Source organism: Euleptes europaea, chromosome 19, assembly GCF_029931775.1.
Source record: "Euleptes europaea isolate rEulEur1 chromosome 19, rEulEur1.hap1, whole genome shotgun sequence".
Classification (NCBI taxonomy): domain Eukaryota; kingdom Metazoa; phylum Chordata; class Lepidosauria; order Squamata; family Sphaerodactylidae; genus Euleptes; species Euleptes europaea.
The window spans coordinates 7,536,671-7,563,319 of record NC_079330.1 but is presented as its reverse complement, the minus strand read 5'-3'; the positions used below and the strand labels follow the sequence as shown (position 1 = coordinate 7,563,319).

Sequence of the window (26,649 nt, the reverse complement as noted above, 5' to 3'; positions counted from 1 at the left end):
GGCAACTTCATGTGTGTTCATGTGTGGTAGGGTGCAGAGACATTTGAAGCAAATCAGCGTCTTTACACGTCTTCTCAAGTAGGTGATGTGAAAGACCTCTGCCTGAGACCCTGGAGAGCCGCTGCTGGTCTGAGTAGATGATACTGACTTTGATGGTCCAAGGGTCTGACGCAATATAATGCAGCTTCATGTGAATAATGTGAAGTGGGTCATTATTTGGATCTGCACGCCACCCCAACCTGGGAAAACCCGTTTGGCTTGTTCGCTGCCATGCCCGGTTACCTCGCTTCACATGAAAACCTGCTTTCCTACAGCACAACATTTTGATGTTACATTGCTGTTGTTCTACAGGCAACTTACCATGTTCACTTCGGAGATGTGGTCGATGCTGGTGACCTCGATGGCCAGAGCAACGTTGACAGGCGGGCCTGAGAAAGAGACGGAGGACTGTTCAAAGGGAAGCTTACCACCCGTTGCAGCAACTCTTGCGTTTCTGCAAGTTGGTGCAAACATCAGGGCGGCTACCCAGTTCAAGTGCTGCAGTTGATCCATCAATTCAATATGCATACATTTTCAGAGTAATAAAACATGTGGGTGTGCGTGCTAAAGGCAAAATAACACTTTTGGTCATTTATGCCTGGGAGTTTTACCTGAGGTTCGTTGCTGGCTGGACCCACACTTTCCAGCTGGGAATCTCTGCGCCAGCAGCCTCCAAGCTCAAATCAAGTCCCGCCCCTTTAAATGCTGCTTTGTAATTGGCTTACACTTGAGAGAAAATCCCCCTCAAAAAACCCAATTGACGCATAAAAAAGCATTTTAAGAACAGCAAAAAAAATTGGAGCAATTTGTGTGGGGGGGGGGAATCCAAGCCTTGGTTTTAAAAAGCCTTTCTTTTGCTCAGAAAGAGCTCCCAGGAAGCAGGATGCATTTGAGGCACCTGGTTGGCCACTGTGTGAGCAGACTGCTGGACTTGATGGGCCTTGGTCTGATCCAGCAGGGCTTTTCTTATGTTCTTATGTTGAATCCCTGCCTGTTTACGCACTGCTTTGTGATTGGCTGTGAGAGAAAGCCAGATTTCCTGTGGCCCGTGCTTTGCCTTCTGCACGGAGATTTCAGCCGGGCTGAGCTCAGGGGAGAGGGAAGAGTAGAGTTAACAGAGGAATGGGAAGACCCGGCCATTGTGAGGGCTGGCGGCAAGGTTATTTCTAATGGACGGTCCAAGGAACAACCGAGTCAGGCAGGGGGCGAACGTGAGTCCAAGTACCCATGCATAAATGACCTTTGTTTCTAAGGTAGTCATGGGTGTCACAACAGACACCATCTTTTAAGAAGAGGCAATCCTTGCATATAGAAAATAAGGAATTGAGGGGGAAAGGGTTCAGGCCTTCTCTCCAGCAGATTCTTACCTCCGATCCCGGGCCTGAAGTTCCGGGCATACCCTTTCATTAAGTCATCCAAGTTGGGCAACCAAGATATTTCTACATTTGAGCCAATGTAGTCTCCAATGTCATTCATGGCTCTGTGTATATTAAAAAAGAAGAGGCGGTGTTAAAATGGAGGATAAACATTTCAGAAAATAGCATTAAACATATCCAACAAAGCTTTAATCTTTTAATTTTTTTTAACAAAGATGGTTATTTATGAATTATTGTTAACTCCCATGAGCTTTGCTGGAATTAGTCACAAGGGCCAATTGTAGGGTTCTCAATAGGGCTGCCAGGTGCCCAGTGGTGGCGGGCAAACCCCCAGCAATTTGCCCCTCTGCCCACCAACCATCTGAGGGTCGGCGGGCAAACATGGAGGAGAGGAGAACAATGTAAGCCACTTTGGGGAGAAGAAGAAGAAGAAGAAAAGTTGGTTTTTGTATGCTGACTTTATCACTTGAACACATGAAGCTGCCTTCTACTGAATCAGACTCGTGGTCCATCAAATTCAGTATTGTCTACTCAGACTGGCAGCGCCTCTCCAGGGTCTCGAGCAGAGGTCTTTCGCATCACCTACTGCTTGGTTCTTTTTAGCTGGAGATGCCGGGGATTGAACCTGGGACCCTCTGCATGCCAAGCAAATGCTCTCCCACTGAAAGTCAGGGTGCTGGCCTAAGAAGGTCAGGGTGCTGGCCTACCAGAGCCAGAACAGAAGCCGTCATCTGTTGCATTTATTATTTAAAAACCAGTCGCTGAGCCTCAAAGCCAGCAGTGATCTAAACACCAGGGCTAGAGGAGACGGCAGGCAAAACGTGTTTTTGGAGCCGCCCGCAAATCTAGCGCGGCAGCTCCCACCAGGCTCAGAAAGGGAGCGCAGAGCTTAAAAAGAGATATTGCTGGTAGGAGAGGGGAAATCTTGTTAAATATTGATGAAAGGCTGTAGTCTAATATACCATAAACATCGCCTGCCTTGGGACTTACATAACTTTCTTAGAGAATTTCCCCCCCTTCCCAGAGTGACATTGACCCAAAAAAGGAGGCGCAAGTCCAAGGCAGCATTTGCATTTAACACATTAATCTGAGGGGAGGGGCTGTGGCTCAGAGGCAGAGCACCTGCTTGGCATGCTGAAGGTCCCGGGTTCAATCCCCGGCATCTCCAGTTAAAGGGACCAGGCAGGTAGGTGAGGTGAACGACCCCTGCCTGAGAACCCTGGAGAGCCGCTGCCGGTCTGAGTAGAAAATTCCGACTTTGATGGACCGAGGGTCTGATTCAGTAGAAGGCAGCTTCATGTGTTCATGGCAACCTTAATATCACTCATAATGTCTTAGAGTGAGATCAGAAGGGAGGAGGAAGGGGAGCAACAAACCTCTCTTAAGGGTCGAGGATGTGGTTCAGAGGTAGAGTGTCTGCTTGGCATGCAGAAGGTCCCAGGTTCAATCCCCGGCATCTCCAATTAAAGGGACCAGGCAGGTAGGCAATGTAAACGACCCCTGCCTGGGACCCTGGAGAGCCACTGCCGGTCTGAGTAGACAATACTGACTTCAATGGACCATGGGTCTCATTCAGTATAAGGCAGCTTCATGTGTTCATGTGACACAGTCTGGAAAACCCACGTTCCTTTCCAAAACTAAGCGGTGGATTACATCGTTCGCCCTGGCGGGGCTGGACCGCAGGCTGCCGTGTCCTCAAACGCACGTGCTCAGTGCAAAATGCGCTGAGTGGTTTGGGATGGCGCTGCATGGATGTTCATTTCCAGTAGTCATTATCATTAATCCAGTAATCAGCATCATTAGTCAAAGCTAGCAGAACCGTCAAAGACAGAGCAACTCTGGAGAAGCCGAGGGACTCTCATTACCCAACTGCAAAACCTCATTAGTTCGTGTAATTTGAAAGCCGTGGGGATGGGCGTAGTTGTGACAACGGGGCAGAATCACAAGATGAGTCTTGCGATGAATCACAATGTCCCAAATGCCGGCAGACTTGAGGGCCAGAGGGGGGTGGGTAGCGTAGTCGAATAACAGTTCAAGGGTCAATACCGGGCTGTTCCGGGTCTGGATCCAAAGTCAGTATCGGACGCGAAGTCCAAATGCTCAAGTCAAAGTCCCTTCCAAGGCCCAAACCATGAGAGTCTTAGTGTCAGAAGTGGAGTCCAAATTCCAAGTCAAAGTCCCTTCCAAAGCCAAGGCCACAAAAGTATTTGGCGATATCAGAGCCCAACGAGAACATAAGGTGGTAGTAACACGTTGTTCCCACACTGGCCTGGATGCAAGTGCCTGCTTAAATAGGCTTAGGGTAAACCAGCCGATGCTTGTTCCTCTGACTCAGCATTCCCTGCTGAGTGAAGCTCATTAGCCTCATCACTGTCAGCAGGGAGTGCTCTTTGCTGGGCCTGCAGTCTAGCATTCCTTCTACGCTCGTGTAGGTGTGCTCTGAACCTTTGGCGCCTCTGCTCCAGCAGCTTTGAGGGGCTTGCTGGTGACATTGCCTGCGGCTAGCCTTCTGACACAGGTGAGTCCCCTCACCTGAGGCACGGGGGGAACTCCTCTGTCTTTGACTGCTCAGCCTGCTGCTGTTCCTCCCTTCCATTGCTTGCTGCTTCAAGGTCCTCCTCATCTGAGGAAGCCTCAGCAGGCTGCCCAATGACACACAAGACATAAAATACAGCACAGATCCAACCATCGGCAGGGTCTGTGGAGCAGGACTTCTTTGCTTCTCCCTGCAGCTTCACCAACAACCTTCCACAGGGAGGTTTGTGCCAGAGGGTCAGCAGATCTGCAGGAACGGCATATGGGACTACAGGAGAATAGGCAGAAATCACTAGCCCCTCTACTGAAAAGGGAAATGTTTTTCCATTGGAGGAATTTTATAGTTGACTGCAGTACGGGGCAGCTCTCAAACAAGCAGTGTGGTGTAGTGGTTAGAGTGTCGGACTAGGATCTGGGAGACCCAGGTTCAAATCCTCATTCTGCCACCAAAGCTCACCGGCTGACCCTGAGCCAGTCGCACACCCTCAGCCCAACCCTACCTCACAGGGCTGTTGTGAGGATCAAGTGGAGAAGAGGAGAATGATGTCATTCCCCACTGGGGAGAAAGGTGGGGTATAATTGACGGACCAGTAAATAAACGGACCAGTAAAGATATGTAGGAAACAATTAATACAAGAGACAATGTTAAACTGTTAGAAGCAACTGTAAACGCAAACCATGGCACATATTGATCTAAAAACAAATTCAATAAATGGTTGCTAACTTTCTGCAAATTTAATTGGATGTTTTCAGATATCACTGGAAACTGTTTGTTGTTTTGCAAGAGTGACTTAACACTGCATTAACGTAACGCTCGAATGCAAAATACCTCTTCTCCAAAAAGAATGCTGGAAACCAATTTCAGAAATTAAAATGTATTGCAAAACAAACGTTAAAAAACAATCCTCCTTCAATCTACAAAAGCAGCAAGCAAACAGCAGCCTAAAACAGTTCCTACCTATCAGGCCGTCTGAGTCCCCAGAGATCAGTTGGCAGCCCCTACGACAGAGGTCCTCTCGGAGCCTGCAGGCACCTTTGTAATTCTGACACGGTGTGGTGGGTGCAACGACAAAGTGGCCGCCACAGGAGGCGGAGCAAGTCGCAAAATGACTGCCGCAGCTGAACTCCAGTCACACAGTGAAGATCCTTGTGCTGTGGCGGCAGCTGCTGCCAAAGCAACATTTTTTAAAAATCTGCACAGCCAATCAAGTCTCCAACATAAGAACATACGAAAAGCTCTGCTGGATCAGACCGAGGCCCATCAAGTCCAGCAGTCTGTTCACACAGTGGCCCAACCAGGTGCCTCCAGGAAGCCCCCAAACAAGACGGCTGCAGCAGCACCATCCTGCCTGTGTTCCTCAGCACCCAAAATAATAGGCATGCTCCTCTGATCCTGGAGAGAATAGGTATGCATCATGACCAGTATTCATTTTGACTAGTAGTCATGGATACCCCTCACCTCCATGAACATGTCCACTCCCCTCTTCAAGCCTTCCAAGTTGGAAGCCATCACCACATCCTGGGGCAGGGAGTTCCACAATTTAACTATGTGTTGTGTGAAGAAATACTTCTTTTTGTCTGTTTTGAATCTCTCACCCTCCAGCTCCAGCAGATGACCCCGCGTTCTAGTATTATGAGAGAGGGAGAAAAGCTTCTCCCTGTCCACTCTCTCCAAACCATGCATAATTTTATAGACCTCTATCATGTCTCCCCTTAGCCGAGTCAATCAGAAGCCTTCCTGGGCAAAAGCCCTACCTGGCCCCGCCCACTTCCTAAAAACACTTGGCGGGCACCAGAAAAGGTGTCATCATGCGCCATGGTGCCCTTGGGCACCACGTTGGGGACCCTGCTGTACACCAAGAATGCCAAGTACTAGTAAGTGTGGGAGGGGGGAGAGAGAAAGAGAGAAACTCTATAAATATAATATTACGTAAGAGAAATCATCCACTATTCCCCGTCTGGCTTCTCCGCAGGCGACTTTGGCCTCTGTTTATTGCGAGGTGCGGGCTAAAAGATAAATACTCCCTCCACGTCGTTAAAGGCTCTTGATTTTAACAAGCAAATCCGCTCCTCTTACACGGCCCTTTTTCACCCAAAGCAAGGAGCAAAACTGCTGAATCGACTAAAGCAGGTTTACTTCTTTACCAACCGGATTATAAAATGTAAATCCCGTCGTCGGGTTTTTCTTTCCTGCTGGCCTGGTTTCTAAGCCTTCCCCGTCCACCTGTTTTCAGGTAAGAGGCATCTGCATTATCGCCCCTTGGCAGAGCACCTTTAATCCCTTGCTTTGCTTTCCTAATCGGAAGTGGATACAATTTTCAACGCATCGCCAGTTCCATAACACTGCGCCGAAGAAGTCTGTTTCCTGCCGCAGCCAATGGACCGGCTCTTTGCAGTTTGAAGAAGAAGAAGAGTTGGTTTTTAGATGCCGACTTTCTCTACCACTTAAGGGAGACTCAAACCAGCTGGCAATCACCTTCCCTTCCCCACAACCGACACCCTGGGAGGTAGGTGGGGCTGAGAGAGTGTGACTAGCCCAAGGTCACCCAGCTGGATTCGTGTGGAGGAGCGGGGAAGCAAAGCCAGTTCTCCAGATTAGCCTCCGCCACTCATGTGGAGGAGTGGGGAATCAAACTCAGTTCTCCAGATCAGACTCCACCGCTCCAGAGACGAGAAACTTTCCCACACTCCATTCTTTCATCGCTCTGAAACTTTGCCCTGCGCTGCCCCCTCTTCTCTGGAATTCCAGTTTAGAAATCTGTCCGGCTAGCGTTCATTCCAGAGTTGGAACGTACATAGTTTTACCTTTGGTCCCTGCATACCTTCCCCCAACGCACTCCTGTGCAACAGCAAGAATACCACAAAGAAAAGAATCTTTATATAACTGTACGCATAACCACGTCAGAGAGTTCTTTTGGCATTATTTTATCCACGCTCACGAGCACATTAGGAAGGAAAATGTGCAAATTGTGAAGGAACTGACGGCTGCATCAAACCATCCCATGGGGGGGGGGGCTGTGGCTCAGTTTGAAGAACATCCGCTTGGCATGCAGAAGGTCCCAGGTTCAATCCCCGGCATCTCCAGTTAAAGGGACCAGGCAAGTAGGTGATGTGAGAGCATCTGCTTGGCATGCATGCAGAAGGTCCCAGGTTCCATCCCAGGCATCTCCAGTTAAAGGGACTAGGAAGGTAGGTGATGTGAAAGACCCCTGCCTGAGACCTTGGAGAGTTAGTGCAGCTCTGAGTAGACAATACTGACTTTGATGGACCAAGGATCTGATTCAGTAGAAGGCAGCTTCATGTATTCATATTCTAAAATGGGGCAGTAGAACATAAAGCAATCGAGGATTCCCACTGTAGCAACTGTCCTTTGGAAACCTCACTAGCAGTGCAATCCTAAGCAGACTGAGAAGGGTGCAAGTCCATAGTAAGTTGCTACTCTGCTCAGGACTGCACTATTTGTTACAGGGAATTCCAAATTACTGAGAAACTTGAAAGAGGAGAAGAGACCCTACTGGATCAGACCATCCATCCATCTAACCCAGTATTTTTTATTCTGGCTTTGCAGGGTCTCGAGGTGAGAAAGACTGCACAATGTTTACTACCCACTTGATATCCTTTAACTGGAGACGATGAGGTTTAAAAAGGTAGTCTCCTGTGCAAGCACCAGGTCATTCCTGACCCATGGGGTGACATCACATCCCAACATTTACTAGGCAGACTATGTTTACAAGGTGGTTTGCCGCTGCCTTCCCCAGCCGTCTACACTTTACCCCCAGCAAGCTGGGTCCTCATTTTACCGACCCCGGAAGGATGGAAAGGCTGAGTCAACCTTGAGCCAGCTACCTGAAACCGACTTCCGTCGGTATCGAACTCAGGTCGTGAGCAGAGCTTTTGACTACAGTACTCCAGTTTACCACTCTGCACCACGGGACGGGGGGGGGGGGATGAAGTTAGAACCAGGGATCTTCCACCTGCAGAGCGCATGTCTGATACTCAGCTTCAGTCGTTTCCCGTATGAACCTCTACCTCTTCCTTATACAGAGTTAGACCGTATTGTATACTCCAGGGCTCAACAAATCCCAGGCACCAGGTTGCCACGGCACCTAGAAATTTCATTGTGGAGCCTAGTATTTTCCGCAGTGATTTTATTGCAGTGCTTTCAGGTGATACCACAAATACCTCTGGGGCTCAACAAATCCCAGGTGCCAGGTTCCGATATTACATCTACAGCTAGGGTTGCCAACCTCCAGGTACTAGTTAAGGAGAAATACAGCACCCAAGCTCAAGTACACAGCATATAATCAAGAGAATATATTGTCCAAAATAAAGTAGTGGTAACTACCACAATAACGGACTAAGGTAAGTATACAGTAATGAATAATATGTCTCAAAATCCAAAATTGTTTCAAACAAACCGAAAAAGTACAGCAAAAAATTCTTAAGCCCAGTTACTTCACCGTATATTTGGTTCAAAGTTCATAATCCAGAGTCCAAAGTCCAAAATGCAAAGTCCAAAGTCCAAATTTCAATGCGCATTCAATGTCCAAACTATAAGAAAATCCAAATGAAACTCCAAAACGACACTTCTGGATTCGTGTGCGTTTCGCAATGTGAAAGCTTCTTCAGTTGATTAATAATTCTTTCGATGTTCAATTGGTGTAAACCTACAAGAACCAATGAACTCTGACCGTGAAAGCCTTCGACAATATATTCTCTTGATTATATGCTGTGTACTTGAGCTTGGGTGCTGTATTTCTCCTTAACTAGTGTTGTCTCAGCACACGTAGCAATTTATTGAGGTTTAACCTCCAGGTACTAGCTGGAGATCTCCTGCTATTACAACTCAGCCGACAGAGACCAGTTCACCTGGAGAAAATGGCCGCTTTGGCAATTGGACTCTACGGCATTGAAGTCCCTCCCCTCCCCAAACCCCGACCTCCTCAGGCTCCACCCCAAAAACCTCCAACCGGTGGCGAAGAGGGACCTGGCAACCCTATCTACAGCCCTACAAATTTGGGAATGGCATGAAGGCAAACTGGGGTCACAGAATAGATTCTGCCCTCTTTTGGCCTCCGGGATAATCCCGACCAATACATGTATCCTTTCCATCTGCCGCCCTTCATTTTACCCGAAGCTCGTTGTAAATATGTTCTATATTTTGAAATGTAATTGGAAAAGCATTAGGCTTAATTCACAGCAACCTTACGAACATCAAAGCCCTTCCTTGGCTTTATTCTGCAAGGTTTTTCTAAACAGCGTAAGGTCTGTATCTATTTGCATCTTCATTAAACCTTCCCTCGCCCCATGCGTCACAACAGTTGGGGTGGGGGGTGGGGAGTGTGACGATTATATCCCCCTCCCAGAAAAAAAACTCTTAAAAATATTACAAATGCCTAGAACAACAAAACGTAAGAGATTAGGTTTCTATTTTTAATTAAAGAATGAAACGGCGCGGTTTGCTGGAGGCAGTTAAGGAGAACTCCAAGCACGACAACACCCAAAACAAAGGAAAAGTGAATTTGTCACACTGTAAGTCAAGATAGCTCTGTTTCTCGTAAATGTGGCTCTTGGGGGAACTTGAGAGCTTTTGGTGACAGGAGTTCAGTGGTTTAAGACGCCTTGGCTCCTTTATATTCACAGCCTCCAACACTGCCAAGATGAAAACAGGCACATTCTTGTGTACTCTGTCGAAAGGGGGGGGACAAAACGCCCTCCAACCACCAGCTAACACTACCCAATTGGACTTCCATGGCCTCTATACCTGTGTGTGTGTAAAGTGCCGTCAAGTTGCAGCCGACTTCTGGTAACCCCAGCAAGGGTCTTTCAAGGCAAGTGATTAAGCAGCGGACCACCGCTGCAGAGTCTTCCTTGGTGGTCTCCCTTCCAAGTAATGACCTTGCTTAGCTCTTGAGAACTTACGGGATCGGGCTATACCCACTGCCTTCCCTCCCTGACTCTATACCAAGTGCCTCATTTAAAATTAAATCACCATGTTCGCTCAGCGTGGTATAGTGGTTAAGAGCAGTGGTTTGGAGCAGTAGACTCTGATCTGGAGAACCGGGTTTGATTCCATGCTCCTACACATGAACGGCGGACACTAATCTGGTGAATCGGGCTGGTTTCCCCACTCCTCCACATGAAGCCAGCTGGGTGACCTTGGGCTAGTCACACTCTCTCAGCCCCACCTACCTCACAGGGTGAGTGTCTGTTGTGGGGAGGGGAAGGGAAGGTGATTGTAAGCCGGTTTGATTCTTTCTTAAGTGGTAGAGAAAGTCGGCATATAAAAACCAACTCTTCTTCTTTTTCTTCTTCCCCCCTTCTTTTTCTTCTTTTTTTTTTGTCTTCTTCTTTCTTCTTCTTCTTCTTCTTCTTCTTCTTCTTCCTGGTTTAATCTGCACACCCCTAACACTAACTTCCTCGATAATGACCAGCAGCATGGACTTCTTCTTTTTTTGTATGTTTTCCCCTTAGAAGTTCAGCTGATGAGGTTATTCCAGGCATTTTATAAACACACGTGATTGTGATCTGGTTTGCTTCTTCCTTAAGTGGTAGAGAAAGTCGGCATATAAAAACCAACTCTTCTTCGCCTTAGGCAGTGATTCCAAATATGAAGCTTGTTTGCTTCTTTAATAAAATTCAAGTGGTCTTCAAAGGGACAGAACCCTCCACCCCAAAGCATCACTGCTCTGAAATGGCATATTCCACAGCCTGTGGTCCATTGATTCAAATGCCAGGCAGGCACGATCCAAAGACGTATGGAGCAACAGGAAGGAGGGAAGTAGTGTTGAGAAGCAGAGAACTGTAAGCTACACAGATGCCCTACCTTCCAGAAATGTTTCCACATCCATCCTTTTGTTTCTGTGTTTCTCTTAAATGCCTGAGCATCTAAAAAAAAAACCTCTCTCAGAATCCTGAGGACTAGCTGCTTGCTTTAATCGCATACGGGAGGACAGGAATCCTGCCCCACGGCAGAGCACCCAAAAGGCCTACAAAAGAATCCATCCAGCAGCGCACGCCTCGTTTAATTCCATGACCGTTAAGACTGAGAAGCTGCAGCTTTTACAACTCCCTACATAGCTCAGCTGGGAAGTGGAGTTTTAAGACAGCATTAAAGGGAAGCATAAGCTATTTTAACTGCGCATAATTTGAACGAGACTGCTTCTTTTTAAAAATTGTTGTACTATTCTTTTAGCGCTGCCTTTTGGCTGCATTACAGTATAGCCTACACTATTTTTACACAGGCAAGCTGCATAAAGTGCTGTATTTTAGACGAAAAGCAAGGCAGAATTTCTAGAGTTCGGGGATGGGGTTTCAGAGACCCACACTTCTTACCCCTTTTCCATGACGGGTAGAATCGCACAAAACAGTAAGGATGATGTAAAAATAGAACATTTATGCAAATATGCTCTATTTGCATAATCTGCATGGGCACCAACATTTAGATCTTCTTGGCGCTCATTTACATACTTCCTCTTAAGAGACCAGAATGCACATAATAGCCCCGCTCATCACCTCTGGGTTGAAACGGACCCATCCATGCGCAAAGAAAGGATTCCGAGCAGAGATACACCAATATGGCCCCTCTCATATATTTTTATTTCCCTGTACCGTTATAAGCCATTTTGATTGCCAGGGATCTGAATGTGCTTTCGTCTTTTGCAGCATCCTTAAGCCAGTTCTTTAGACAGCACATAAAAGATTGGTTAAAAACTGCACATGAAATTCAGCACCAGGAGACCAAAAATAGTGTGTGTGTGTGTGTGTGTGTGTGTGTGTGTGTGTGTGTGTGTGTGTGAGGGAGGGATAGAGGGAGGGAGGGAGGAAAGCTGATTGTACTGACTTGCATTATTTAATCCACCTTGAGTCTCGGGTGAGAAAGATGCACTAGAAATAAAATTAATAAATAATAAATAAAAATAGTGGCTAGGGTGTCAAGACTATGATCTGGAAGACCCAGATTCAAATCCCTACTCTGCCAGGGAAGCTCACAGCCATTCTGTCGGCCTAACCTACCTCACAGGGGTGTTGTTTGAGCATTAAATGGAGAATGGCGTTGTATGCTGCTTTGGGCCCCTGCTGGGGAGAAAAGCGGACTATATATGCCATGTGTACATAAATGAAATCTCAAATGTCTGCATGGACCCCTGATAAAGACTTAACTGTGCAAAATACATTGGGAAATGTGTAGGTTAAGAAACACATTTGCCTACTGCACCTGTTGGACTGCCACCTGTTAGAAGAAGAAGAAGAGTTGGTTTTTATATGCTGACTTTCTCTACCACTTAAGGGAGAATCAAATTGGCTTATAATCACCTTCCCTTCCCCTCCCCACAACAGACACCCTGTGAGGTAGGTGGGGCTGAGAGAGCTCTAACAGAGCTGTAACTTGCCCAAGGGTACCCAGGTGGCTTCGTGTGTAGGAGTGGGGAAACAAATCCAGTTCACCAGATTAGCCTCCGCCACTCATGTGGTGGAGCGGGGAATCAAACCCAGTTCTCCAGATCAGAGTCCACCACTCCAAACCACTGCTCTTAACCACTACACCACGCTGTTAGGGAAATCTAGCCCCCAGATCAGCAGACTGTATTCTGTTTTGGTTCCTTTTGATCTCTAACACATTCCTCGAGCCAGCAAGTAAACTGGATGCTGAACCGAGGAAAGGGGTTACCATACCACGAACGAGGGTGCCAGACGTAAGGCTTGGGAGCCTTTCTGGGTTTTTTTCCAGTTACTCAGAAGTTGCCAATGGAGCCCTGGACGCCGCATAAAATACTGCACCATCCCGAGGACAAGGAAGCTGGTGTTTCAATTAGGGCCATGAATCTAATAATTCGATCAGCGGTTGCTGTAGAATAAACCGTGCCCTGCATCCCACGCCTTACAAATCAAGCAGCACAGATGTCGAGGAACGTCACGGGAAGAGAGAGTGGATTGTGAAATTTTGCAGCTTGCCGCCATTTGCAGCCAAGCACTGGGGCGAGGAAGGGGGGAGCAGGAAGATGGTAGGGTGGCCGAAACTGCAAAGTGGGGCTTTAGTGCAGAAAAGAGCAACCAAAGTGATTGGGGGACTAGAGAAACTGCCCTATGAGGAGGGGTTAAAATGCTTAGGGATGTTTAGCTTGGAAAGAAGGCGGTTAAGGGGAGACATGGAAGAGGTCTATAAAATTATGCATGGTATGGAGAGAGTGGACAGGGAGAAGCTTTTCTCCCTCTCCCATAATAGTAGAATGCAGGGTCATCTGCTGAAGCTGGAGGGTGAGACATTCAAAACGGATAAAAGGAGGGATTTCTTCACACAACTCACAGTTAAATTGTGGAACTCCCTGCCCCAGGACGTGGTGATGGCTGCCAACTTGGAAGGCTTGAAGAGGGGAGTGGACATGTTCATGGAGGAGAGGGTTATTCATGGCTACTAGTCAAAATGGATACTAGTCATGATGCATACCTATTCTCTCCAGGATAAGAGGAGCATGCCTATTGTATTAGGTGCTGTGGAACACAGGCAGGTTGGTGCTGCTGCAGTCATCTTGCCTGTGGGCTTCCTAGAGGCCCCTGGTTGGCCACTGTGGGAACAGACTGCTGGACTTGATGGGCCTTGGTCTGATCCAGCAGGGCCTTTCTTATGTTCTTAGTATGTGTGTGTCTCTGTGTGTGTGCCGTCAAGTCACAGCTGACTTATGGTGACCCTGTACCAAATCTTCCCTATATTGTTGACTGAACACAGCAACTTATAATCGATGGTATACTGCCTTGGAACATGGAGACTATTTAGCCATCCCAGCCTCTGATTGGACTTTTCCATTAATTTGCACAACCCCCTTTTAAACCCACCTAAACTAGCTTATATCCCGTGGTAAACCTATACACAACACAGTTAAACTATCACATCAGTCTTCCATCTACAAATATTTGGGTTATTAGAAAAGGTTTAACCTGACACCAAAAAGTTGCAAAGGACAGCAACGAAGGCATTCCAAAGAGGAGGTGCCAAGACAAAAAAGCCCCTGTCCTTAGATTATGTTACCCGTGTCACTTTTGAAGGGCTTCAGATGATTCAGTCAGGCCTACGTCTATCTCCTTTACTTCCACTGAGCTCAGGGGATCGTAGCTTCTTCCACCCTCCTCTTTACCCTTACGATAGCCCTGTGAGGTAGGTTTGTGAGAAACAGGCCCAAGGTCACCCAGAGGAGGAGGGGGAGGAGGAGAGTTGGTTTTTATATGCCGACTTTCTCTACCACTTAAGGGAGGATCAAACTGGCTTACAATCACCTTCCCTTCCCCTCCCCACAACAGACACCCTGTAAGGTAGGTGGGGCTGAGAGAGCTGTGACTAGCCCAAGGTCACCCAGCTGTCTTCATGTGTAGGAGTGGGGAAACAAATCCAGTTCACCAGATTAGCCTCCACTGCTCCAAACCACCCCTCTTAACCACTACACCACACTGGCTCACTATACCACGCTAGCTCACTACACCGCGCTTGGCTGAGTTTCACAGCCAAGTGGGGAGCTGAACCTAGGTAACCGCCGTTTACCCACTAGGCCACACTGTCTCATACAGGAGCAGAAGGGCCTTTAGGTTGGCCAACATCCTTTTAAAGCTTTGGGCATTACGTCTCCAGAAGATAAACAGAGCTAGCGTTCCTTCCTCTGCGTTTCTCACTGGCCTCACTTGCGTGTAATTGGAGGATCGTAGTCAAGTAACTAGGCAATTAATCCAGTAATGAAACGAAGTTACGCAACAAATGGTGAGCCTCAGAGAAGAGCGAGCCTCAGAGAAGAGAAGATGAACTCGTCTTTGACATCGGATTTGGAAACGGGGTAGGATAGGCTCCTGTGGCAATGGCCTTACTCCCTCCCAAAATAATCCCAGCACCTACCGGAGTCACTCCAGTTAAGTGACACAAATTCGCTATTTTTTCCCTGTGCAGTTACCCAGAACTATCCAGGTCTCAGGCCCATTTACTTAAACTGCAGTGGAACGATCCTCAGTAAGAGTGCAGAGAACTGCACCCCTGCCCCGTCCCCTTCAACAGTGCAACTCTAGTCGTGTTTACTCAGAAGGAAGCCTCGACAAACCGAGGTGTGCATCCTGACAGCTTGCTTCTACGCATACTCACTTGGATGTCCGACTGTATTCCGTGGAACTGACTTGCAAGTAAACACGCAGAGGATTGCAGGCCAAGACCCCAATTCTGCACTAGCTCACTTGGGAGCAAGTCTCAGTCAGGGGGGACATTTCCCAACAACCACAAATAGCGTCAGACTGTATATCCATTTAGGATTTAAGTTGCTTTGTCACATGTAATGCAAGAAGAAGAGGAGTTGGTTTTTATATGCCGACTTTCTCTACCACTTAAGGGAGAATCAAACCGGCTTACAGTCACCTTTTCCTCTCCTCCCCACAACAGACACTCTGTGAGGTAGGTGAGGCTGAGAGAGCTCTAACAGAGCTGTAACTTGCCCAAGGTCACCCAGCTGGCTTCGTGTGCAGGAGTGGGGAAACAAACCCAGTTCACCAGATTAGCCTCCGCCGCTCATGTGGAGGAGTGGGGAATCAAACCCGGTTCTCCAGATCAGAGTCCACTGCTCCAAACCACCGCTCTTAACCACTACACCACGCTGGCTCCCATATATAAGCAGCCCAAGGTAAGCACAGCTTTGCGGCCTGGAGAGAGAGACACAAAACTGTATTCTGGGGACCAACGATCTGGGGCTTCACAGCCAAATCTCAAAAGCACATTTACCCAGACGTTTGTCTTACTGAGTTCTGGCCCTTCATAAGTGTGCTTGGATCCACAGCCTTCGTTTGGGGTTACCCTAACATCAGTGAAGGTTGCTGCACTCTAGCAACTGAGTGTGAACTGTCTCCCGGGAAGCCTCCCTTCCCTCAAAAACTTGCCAGGCCTTAGGCAAACCTCCTTTCCTTCCTGGGGTGCCAACCTCCAGGCGGTAGCTGGAGACCTCCCAGAATAGCAGCTGAGCTCCAGATGACAGAGATCGGTTCCCCTGGAGAAAATGGCTGCTTTGGTGAACTCTATGGAAACATACCCCTATGAGATAAATATATTCAACCTACTTCCTCGTAAAATAATTAGTTGGTTGTGAGAGCTTCTAAAATACGGATATTGCCAGGGGCTGTGGCTCAGTGGTAGAGCATCTGCTTAGCATACAGAAGGTCCAGGTTCAATCCCCGGCTTCTCCAGTTAAAGGGACCAGGCAGGTAGGTGATGTGAAAGACCTCTGCCTGAGACCCTGGAGAGCTGCTGCCGGTCAGAGTAGACAATACTGACTTTGATGGACCGAGGGTCTGACTCAGTGTAAGGCAGCTTCATGTGTTCCTGTGTACTTTGTTACACTGTGGTATTTTATGCTGTTTTAAACCATGATTTTAAAATGTGGCATCATATGACACTTTGAGGATACAAATAGATTTTTAAAAAAATTAAAAAGCTTTAAAAGCCCAGTGAGAATGAAAGTGAGAGGGTAGCCAGCAGAAATATTAATGATAAAGTTTATTTACTTGAGATACTTATACCCTGCTACTCTCCCCCATGGGGACCCAAAGCAGCTGACAAGTCATTTCCCTCTCCTCCATTTTATCCTCACAACAACCCTGTGAGGTAGCTCAAAGCCACTCACCGAGTTTCCATAACAGAATGGGGATTCACACGCACGCTCATTGACTAGCGACAATTTTTTAAAAAAGAAAATTAGGATATAAGAAGCCATAGACAGAGGATGCTGTCTGAAAAGCTTTCCCTCCTCCTCATGTACCCATGAAGGAAGGCGTCTTCCAAGATGGCTATTGTGACAAGATTCTGCCTCATCTAAATACAAAGAAAGTACAGTTTTCTTTTCCTGACTGTTGTCTGACTTACATGCAGATTCAATCCATTAGTTCTTCTGTTTAAAACTGTGCCTTTAATTAGTAGAGAGCCCTAACAATAATGCCATAGGTGGGCAGAGAAGCCACGCCACACTAAGTCCCATCAACTTCCACATCACTAGCTCAAAGTGAGAGTGGCCAAATTCCAGCAGAGCCTAGATGCCCCCCAAAATTACAGCTGACCTCCGCACTACAGAGATCAGTTCCCCTGGAGAAAACGGATGCTTTGGAGGGTGGATTCTATGGCATTATACCCTGCTGAGGTCCATCCCCTCTCCAAACCCCTGCCCTCCCCAGGCTCCCCCCCCCCCAAATATCCAGGAATTTCCCAACCTGGAGCAGGCAACCCTAAAGTACAGGAATTCTGCCCCCTCTTACAACAGTCTTCAACTGAATTAAAACCCCGTGCCCATTTGAAAACACAAGAATGGCACCCACGTTCACCTTAGCAAGATACGTAGAAGGATACAGTAATGCAAAACAGGAGATCTGATCCTGAACTGTATAGATATATGAAATCCAAAAAACAAGTAGTCTTTTTAACAACAATCACGGCAAGAAATACAAGGATAAGACCGAACTAAAAGGGTTTGGGTACTGGCGAGCTGACTCATATTTACCATTCGTCCTGAGGTCAGGGAGACATTATAAAGAAGAAACACGGACTTAATATAATAAGGCAGTACCGTATTCGAAAGAGCAGGTTTTGTATACGTAAGTACAAAACAATAGAGAATCTCACCACAAAAGGCTCAGAAGTTTCTTTAATTTGAGAGATTTTGTCCACAAGTCGGCTTTCCCAAACTTTAATCAGGCTGCTCCTGTTCTAACATTTCCACCGGGAGCCGATATAAAATTTAGCAGCCATTAATGAAAGCACAGTAAGTTCTGTCCTTGTATTAGGAATTGAAATCACAACCCCAGCATCCTAATAATACAGCAGTGGGTTGGAAAGAAATTGGCCCCCATAGTTCCATGCCAAAACCCCCCCCCCCATAGGACTATATAAAAGATGTCCAAGTAGCCTAATTTCCCCATCTGCCTCGGTCCCCCCTCCATCCACATGTGCTCCTAATAAACATAGGCCTCTACTCTCACCTGCCTCCTGGGGAGGGGCTCCTCTTTTTTTATTAATTTGCTGCCATACTTTTATGCGCACCTATATGTGGAAGCCTTCACCTCATCTGTGGGCGGCTCAGTTTTCCTGCTTTTTGAGATGGGCTAACCAATCTACTAGTAAAATCGGTTATAAAAATAATGGCTATGACTTGTGGGTGACATGTTCAAGGACTTGCATTTCTAGTAAATTGCATTTCTGATAATCTCCAGTTCATACCTTGGAATGTTTTTTTGAAAAGAGACTCTTCCTAAAAGACACATCCCACAATTGTGGTATTAAACACACACACACACCAGCATTGGGATTTAATTCTCACTCTGCTAGAGTCTTGAAATGTCACGAACAATAGGAATATTAATAATAGAACTGTCTCTTCATCTCTATCCCCCCCCCCAATATCTTTTACCTTCTGTTGCAAGCTCTGGGAAGCCCCGTGGCGCAGAGTGTTAAGCTGCAGTACTGCAGTCAAAAGCTCTGCTCACAACCTGAGTTCGATCCCGAGGGAAGTTGGGTTCAGGTAGCCGGCTCAAGGTTGACTCACCCTTCCATCCTTCCGAGGTCGGTCAAATGAGCACCCAACTTGCTGGGGGTAAAGGAAAGACGACTGGGGAAGCCCCTGGCAAACCACCCCATAAACACAGCCTGCCGAGTAAACGTCGGGATGTGACATCACCCCATGGGTCAGTAATGACCTGGTGCTTGCACCTTTACCTGGTAGAGTCTTGAAATGCCACGAACAATAGGAATATTAATAACAGAACTCTCTCTTCATCTCTAGCCCCCCCATATCTTTTGCCCTCTATTGCAAGCTCTGGGAAGCTGAATATTACTTAGAGACACACACCCCCATTTTCATTCCATAATCAGACCACCCTCTGCCTCCAGATCTTCATCCAGGGACAGCATGTAAGAAAGACACAACGCAGTCGCCTAGCTAGCAGCTTCTCGAGAAACACAACCAACAACTGGAAACAGAAATTTTCTTGCTATATTCTGTGTCTATATACAAGAGTTGGAGAAAGGTGGCCCGTTTTCAGCCTGCCCACCAATCTCTGTGAAGCAGTCCTGAGTTCGAATCGCATCTCTGAAATCCCTACAGGGCTTCAGGCAAGCCTCACAGCCTCTGACTCCCCTTCTGCAATGTGTGTGTGTGTAAAGTGCCGTCAAGTCGCAGCCGACTTATGGCGACCCCTTTTTGGGGTTTTCATGGCAAGAGACTAACAGTCTCTTGGTTTGCCAGTGGTGGTTTGCCAGTGCCTTCCTCTGCACAGCAACCCTGGTATTCCTTGGTGGTCTCCCATCCAAATACTAACCAGGGCTGACCCTGCTTAGCTTCTGAGATCTGACAAGATCAGGCTAGCCTGGGCCATCCAGGTCAGGGGCCCCCTTCTGCAATACGGGGCTAATAATACTAATGAGCTTCACAGGGCTGTTGGAAGGACTCTCTAGAGCTGCATAAAGATTTATTATTGCTGCCCCTATAGTACAGGTAAAGATTAAAAGGTTTCCACTAACCGCTTTAATAGTTTGATGTTTAAAACTTTTTATGATTTATATGGCTTTTAACCTGTTACCCAGCCTTGTGTCCCTGCTGCCTGGAAGAAGGGTGGGCTTATACACATTTTAAATGGATAAAATCCAGTACATCAAGCATACAGATTAAGGAGACTGCCTTTATCTTTCCACAAAGGTACTATTAGCCGTGGCCAACCCTGACCTGGATGGCAAAGGCTAGTTCAGAAGCTAAGCAGGGTCAGCCCTGGTTAGTACTTGGATGGGAGACCACCAGGGAAGTTCAGGGTTGCTATGCAGAGGCAGGCAATGGCCAACCACCTCTGAACAGACCTTGAAAACCCTCTGGGGTCCCATTAAGTGGGCTGGGGCCAAAAAAAGGAGAGTTCCAGTTGTTTGAAGAGACTCATATTTTGCTAGAGGGCAGCCCAACTAAATTAGCAAACCGAAGGGGGAGGATTAAATTAGAAGCAGGCAAAAGTTTAATAAGGTAAAAGAAGAAGAGTTGGTTTTTATACCCCTATTTTCTCTACCGAAAGGAGAATCAAACCGTCTTACAATCGCTTTCCCTTCCCCTCATCGCAACAGACACCTTTCTTGTGAGATAGGTAGGGCTGAGGGAGTTTGGAGAGAACTGTGACTAGCCCAAGGCCACCCAGCAGGCTGCATGTGGAGGAGTAGGGGATCAAACCCGGTTCTCCCTATCAGAGTCCGCCATATATGCGGAGGAGTGGGGGATCAAACTCAGATCTCCAGATCACAGTCTGCCATTCATGTGATGGAGTGGGGGATCAAACCCGGTTCTCCAGATCAGAGTCCGCCATTCACGTGGAAGTGTGGGGGATCAAACCCGGTTCTCCGGATTATAGTCCACCATTCATGTGGAGGAGTGGGGGATCAAACCCGGTTCTCCAGATTAGAGTCCTCATCTCTTAACCACTACACCATGCTGGAAGACTTCAAAACTGCGTACCACGTCAGCATGCAGCACCAGAACCAAATGCAAAGATCCGGCACCCTTCCTGGTTGCATTTATCTCCTGCTGATATCCAATACGGGGCTAAGAGTCCCAGAATACACTGACCACACTATCCCAGGTTGCTGGATTAGATACCCTCCAGCCATCCCCTGGGAATTGAAATTTCTTCCAAGAAGGCATCCACAGCACAGCTGTTTGCCAGAGAGAAGACTGCAGGGACGTCGTCCCGCCTGCCATTTCACCTCTTACACAGAACTCTGAAACCATCCTGGGCAAATTTACTCAGAAGGAAGAAGAAGAAGATTTGGTTTTTATATGCCGACTTTCTCTATCACTTAATGGCTTACAATCACCTTCCCCTCCCCACATCAGACACCCTGTGAGGTCAGTGGGGCTGAGAGAGCTCTAAGAGAGGTCACCCAGCTGGCTTTGTGTGGAAGAGTGGGGGAAACAAATCCAGTTCACCAGATTAGCCTCCACCGCTCATGTGAAGGGTTGGGGGATCAAACCCGGGTTTGATCCCCCACTCCTCCACATGAATGGCAGACTCTAATCGGGTTTACTTCCAGGAGAGCTGTACAGGATTGCATCCTTAGAATATCAATTGCAGGCCATTCTTGGTGTGTGTGTGTGGGTCTCTATTTGTAAACTGGGGCTTACTCTAGTGGGGCTTACTTCTAGGAGAGCTGTACAGGATTGCATCCTTAGAATATCAATTGCAGGCCATTCTTGGTTTGTGTGTGTGAGTCTCTATTTGTAAATTATTGACTCGTGCGCCCTCGTGTCTGCTAGGGGAGCTCAGGACCACGGACAGCGCATGGTGCTCTTAACAAACTCTTTTGGTGCTCTTAACAGACACAAGAAGGGCAGATCCTTATGGAATCCACCCCGCTTGACTTCTGGCACCAGATCCTAAGCCTCTGGAGTGAGTTTGGGGACAAGGGTTTGCTCCTTCCCTGAAAACAGCAGAGGGGGAGAGATATCGTGGGAGAAAATTCCGCAAAACTGCAATATTCCTAATCCTGTGCAAACGCGGGATGGCCACGGTTTACGCACACGTGCCTATGCACACGCATTGAGGGGGAAAAAAACCCTGCACTATAAAGGCTTTGGAAGACGCAGCTCTTCCCCCACACGCACATATATTTTGAGATGAAGCCCTACTGAATTAAAGGCGCACGGGGGGGTATCTTACTTCTGAATACCCTTGCAGAGGATCGGGTTGCGCCTTTGTCAAAAGGGAGAGGTGCCTGGGTTCAAAGTCACCTCGCGCCCCCTCTTTTCCTGCCTCACACACAGGAGGGAGAGTTTGCATGCTAGGTGAAGAGAGGCTCTCTGCACATGTCCAGAAGCCAGCTCCAGCACGGGGGAAGCGATCCCGGGTTGCAAGCGAATCCCCGCTAATAAAAACAGACCAAAAAGCACGGCGGCAGCGGAGAAGAGGGACGGGGGGGGGGGCACTGGGAGGTGGGGAGTCCTAGCGAGAATTTCCTTCCCCGCCACTGATGGCAGACCGAGGGAGGTTGACAGTTAGGGTTAGGGTTGTCACCTTCTCACCAAGCTGCTTGGCAATAGTCTCGTAGCCCAGTCCAGCCTTGTGCAGGTCTACAATCTTGTCCCTGACATCCTCGGACAGCTCTTTGGTCTTGGTCATGGTGGCTAGTTTGGAATCTGATGGATTGATTGCTTCTGCCGACAGCAGAACCCTAACCCTAACCCTAACCCGGCTGGTTGATAGGGGATCAAATACTTATTCCACTCGTTACAATGCACATCAGTCTCTGACTTTTGTCTTCTGGGTTTCTGGGGGTTTCCCTGTTGTTATTCTGCCTCTCACAGCTACAATAAACCTACCATTGAAATTATGGACTGGTCATTTCTTGGTTTGCCCAGCAGAGCCACCGTTGCTAAGTACAAAAGTTAACGCTTAAAAGCTCTCGGGGAAAGGGGGGCGATTCCTGCCTGCTTAGTTGGAAGGAGGGGGTTAAGGTGGGCAAGATTTGATCCCCGGCCCGCCGCCTTTCCCAGTGCAGCGCCCGGGGCAGTCCCGCTTTGCGCACGCCCTTACCTGGCGCAGGTGTGCTGCCGAGCGCCCAGCCACAGCAAGGAGGGGACCAGCCAGGCCAGAAATTCCATCGCTTGGCGGCGGCCGATCCCCGGGTGCGCTTTTCCCTGGGAGTAAGCCCGGCGGGTCTCGGGGGCGGCTCACATCCCCAGGGCCACCTGTGCGTGTCGGATCGGGCGGGGAAGTCCGTTCAGACGTGGCCAAGTCGCCCGATCCGGCGCGGGCGGCTGCGGGGCGACGTGGCCGGCATGGCTCGGCTGGGCACCGGGAAGTTGAGCGAGCTGCTTCGAAGCCCAGCAAGTCTTGCCTGGCAGCAGGCGGCTCTGCGGCCCCCCCGTTGGCTTCGGATCCGGGATCCGGCCGGGGTCTGTCGGTGGGTGGGTGGGGGCCGGAGAGGGAAGCCCCTGGCCGCCCCCTCCAGCACTCTGCCCGGGTGCCCCCTTCGCTCCAAGGGTGCCGGGCGAGAAGGATCCACTGGTCCCGCTGTCTGGCTCCCCTCTCGGCCAAAAAGATCCGCTTCTTGGGGAAGGGGGAGGGAGGGGAAATTCTACATGAGCAGCTCCCTGCAAAGCCGAAAATAAACCCGCTGAAATTACAGATCTGGCGCGAACCAAAGAGTGCGGCGGCTGCAGGCGAGGGGAGAACTTCGCGTTTACACGCCCGATGCGAAAGATCCAGGCGAAGGAGTGCAGGTGGGGAGGGGGGGGGGGAGACCGAGAGGAGGATGCTTGGGTGGAGGGGTGGTTACAAAATATTAACCCAAAAGGCAGGCGGGTGAATTGTTCCCGGGGATGGGCTGACGATGGCAGGGAGCGGTGGGTGGGAGCTCAAAGCACGAGGTTCTCCCCCGCGTCCTTCAAATGCAGCCCCCGAGTGGGGGGGGGGAGGAGGTGCGGAGGGATGGGAGAGGAAAGGAGAGGGAGAGAAGCGGGTCCAGAGCCCTGGAAAAACTTTCCGCTAAACCGCTCGCCTCTCCTGAACTCGGCCCGGGTTTGCTTCCGAGCAAAAGAAGAAGCAGAGTTGGTTTTCAGACGCCGACTTTCTCTACCACTTAAGGCAGAATCAAACCGGCTCACAATCGCCTTCCCTTCCCCTCCCCGCAACAGACACCCCATGAGGTAGGTGGGGCTGAGAGAGCTCTAAGAGCTGTGACTAGCCCAAGGACACCCAGCTGGCTTTGTGTGTAGGGGCGGAGAAACAAATCCAGTTCACCAGATTAGCCTCCGCTGCTCATGTGAAGGAGTAGGGGATCAAACCCGGTTCTCCAGATCAGACTCCACCGCTCCAAACCACCGCTCTTATCCACTACACCACGCTGGTGATACACGCTTGCCTGGCTTGAGAGTCAAGTGGCATGGCAGAGACTGACTTCGGAGAGAAATGTGCTTTGGAGCATCGGGCTGCCGCAACTCTGGAATCAGCCGCTTGTTGGGGGGCGAGTCCCACGTGTTGCTAAACTCCCCTAAAATCAGAGCATGGGCTGGCTTCTGAGTTTCCGCGAGAAAACCCTTGGCTGGCACACGGCTGCTCCAACCGAGTCCTGTGGGACTTAGGAATGAGGAACCGTTCACACAACAGGATCTCCGTGGCATTTCATGGACTCATGAACCAGGTTTGTGAGCGTTTACGCAGAAGCAAGGCCCGTTGTTTCCCTGCTCCTACTCATGAAGCCAGCCGGGTGACCTTGGGATAGTCACAGTTCTCTTAGAGCTCTCTCAGCCCCACCTACCTCACAGGGTGTCTGTTGTGGGGAAGGTTTGATTCTCCCTTAAGTGGTAGAGAAAGTTGACATACAAAAACCAACTCCTTCTTCTTGCTTTGGGGTCACATTACTCACGTTCACACCAGTGGGTCTTCGCCGGTCCACCTTACAGGGTTTAATACACAAACAGATATGCAGTGATAATTTAAGAGGAAGAAGAAGAGTTGGTTTTTATATGCCGACTTTCTCTACCACTTAAGGCAGAATCAAACCTGCTTACAATCACCTTCCCTTCCCCTCCCCGCAACAGACACCCTGTGAGGAAGGTGGGGCTGAGAGAGCTCTAAGAGAACTGTGACTAGCCCAAGGTCACCCTGCTGGCTTCATGTGGAGGAGTGAGGAAACAAATCCAGTTCACCAGATTAACCTCCGCCGTTCATATGGAGGAGTGGGGAATCAAGCCCGGTCCTCCAGATCAGAGTCCACCACTCCAAACCACCACTCTTAACCACAACGCCATTTATTTGTGTGATGTGCCCCTGCCAAGGAGAGAAGGGGAGTCTTCCCATTTGCTTTGCTCTGGATTTCCCAGCAGGTGCACAAGTGAAGTTATACACCCCCACCCCCATGGCCTGCTTTACCTGCACAGATTCAAGTTCAAAGATACAAGAGGGGAAATGTTTCTTTGCCTGACACCCCAGAGAGCAGCTGCCGGTCAGAGCAGGCAATGCTGAGCTAGATGGACCAGTGGTCTGACTGCTGATAAGGTTGTTGCATACGTTCAAAAGGACAGCTTTTAAATCTCTCTCTCTCCCACCCCCTTTTTTTGGGGGGAGGAAACATTTTTAAAATCCTGATTGCAAAGCAGAATGCGCAATTGCTTTCTCTTTGGATTTGCTGTCCCTGGAAAAGGAGAGGGAAAACAGAAGATGCAGGAGGCCATACTGCTTTATCTTTCTGCCCTTCCCATTACGTTTATTTATTTATGGCGTTCAGTGGTAGTATTTTAAATAGTCTCTACAGACAGAGAGCGTGGTGACAAGACAGTCTGAGTTGGGTAATCTCTGGAAATGCTTCTCTCAGAGATGTAAATCTATCCTTTAATCCAGGGAAAGATGTCACCCCCTCCCCTGCAGCAATATCCGATCTCTTGCAAAGGCAAAACAACCCAGCCAGCCGTGCCAGTTCTTGATGATGAGATTGAGACTGGGAAGGGCAGCCATGAAGGAGCTAGAAAAGATTCTGAAGGGTAAGGATGTGTCACCGACCACCAAGATTAAGTTAATTCATGCCATCGTATTCCCTATTACTATGTATGGGTGTGAAAGCAGGACACTGAAGAAAGCTGATAGGAAGAAAGTAGATTCCTTTGAAACGTGGTGTTGGAGGAGAGTGTTACGGATACCGTGGACTGCAGAAAAAAACAAATCAGTGGGTTATAGATCAAATCAAGCCTGAACTGACCCTAGAAGCTAAAATGACTAAACAGAGACTATTGTATTTTGGTCACATTATGAGAAGACAAGAGTCACTAGAAAAGACAGTCATGCGAGGAAAAGTTGAGGGCAGCAGGAAAAGAGGAAGACCCAGCAAGAGATGGATGGACTCGATAAAGGAAGCCACAGCCCTCAATGTGCAAGATCTGAGCAAGGCTGTCAAAGATGGGACATTTTGGAGGACATTGATTGATAGGGTCGCCATGGGTCGGAAGCGACTTGATGGCACTTAACACACACACACACAGTCCTTGACACTGCTACTTAATGGGTAGAGGTGTCACCCAATTCAAGATACTGGAATCTCAGTCAGTTAATGGTTAGCCCTTTTAACTGACTGATTCACCTACGGTGCTACACAGAGTTGTATCCTTCTAAGTCCACTGAACTCAGGGGGCTTAAAAGGGTGTGATTGTTTTTTACGACTGTGCTGTGAAAAGCTTCGGCACGGGGGGGGGGGGAATCTCGGCTTCAGTCCCTAGCATCTCCATTTAAGGGAATAATCCTACTGACTGCTGGCATCAGGAAATAGTATATGACCCTGGGGTTACTGCACTTTGTATTCCCAGCGATGTATTAAGAGTTTGAAAATGTTATAAAAAACATTGCTTTAAAAGGGTTTTTGGATACCACGGCTTATAAATGGTTGGAAGACGTCTTCACAGCTAAAGGGGCCAAACAAAGTGCGAACAGTATTTTTTATAACGTTTTCAAACTCTTAATACGTCGCTGGGAATACATAGAAAGTGTGAACAGTATTTTTGATAACATTTTCAAACTCTTAATACATCGCTGGGAATACAAGTGCGGTAACACCCCCTGTAACACACACACCCGTTATGGATACAGAAGAACTGCCCACCGGATGGGAGACCAATTAAAAGGAGCCCAGAGCACTCACTCATGCAGAGAAGCAACAGACAGCCACCTCTAGTGG

At 48.4% G+C, this 26,649-nt stretch overlaps 1 protein-coding gene across 1 annotated transcript in view; it reads right to left on the bottom strand.

Annotated features, from left to right (window-relative positions):
* Positions 1-26,649, bottom strand: part of GABRD (gamma-aminobutyric acid type A receptor subunit delta) — a 40,100-nt gene that overhangs the window by 11,788 nt on the left and 1,663 nt on the right. The window contains exons 2-6 of the mRNA XM_056865526.1: positions 23,848-23,976; positions 22,518-23,140; positions 6,773-6,789; positions 1,407-1,519; positions 361-428 (exon numbers count right to left, since the gene is read on the bottom strand). Coding sequence (XP_056721504.1) covers positions 361-428; positions 1,407-1,519; positions 6,773-6,789; positions 22,518-23,140; positions 23,848-23,976 — 950 coding nt within the window. The remainder of the gene's footprint in view (positions 1-360; positions 429-1,406; positions 1,520-6,772; positions 6,790-22,517; positions 23,141-23,847; positions 23,977-26,649) is intronic.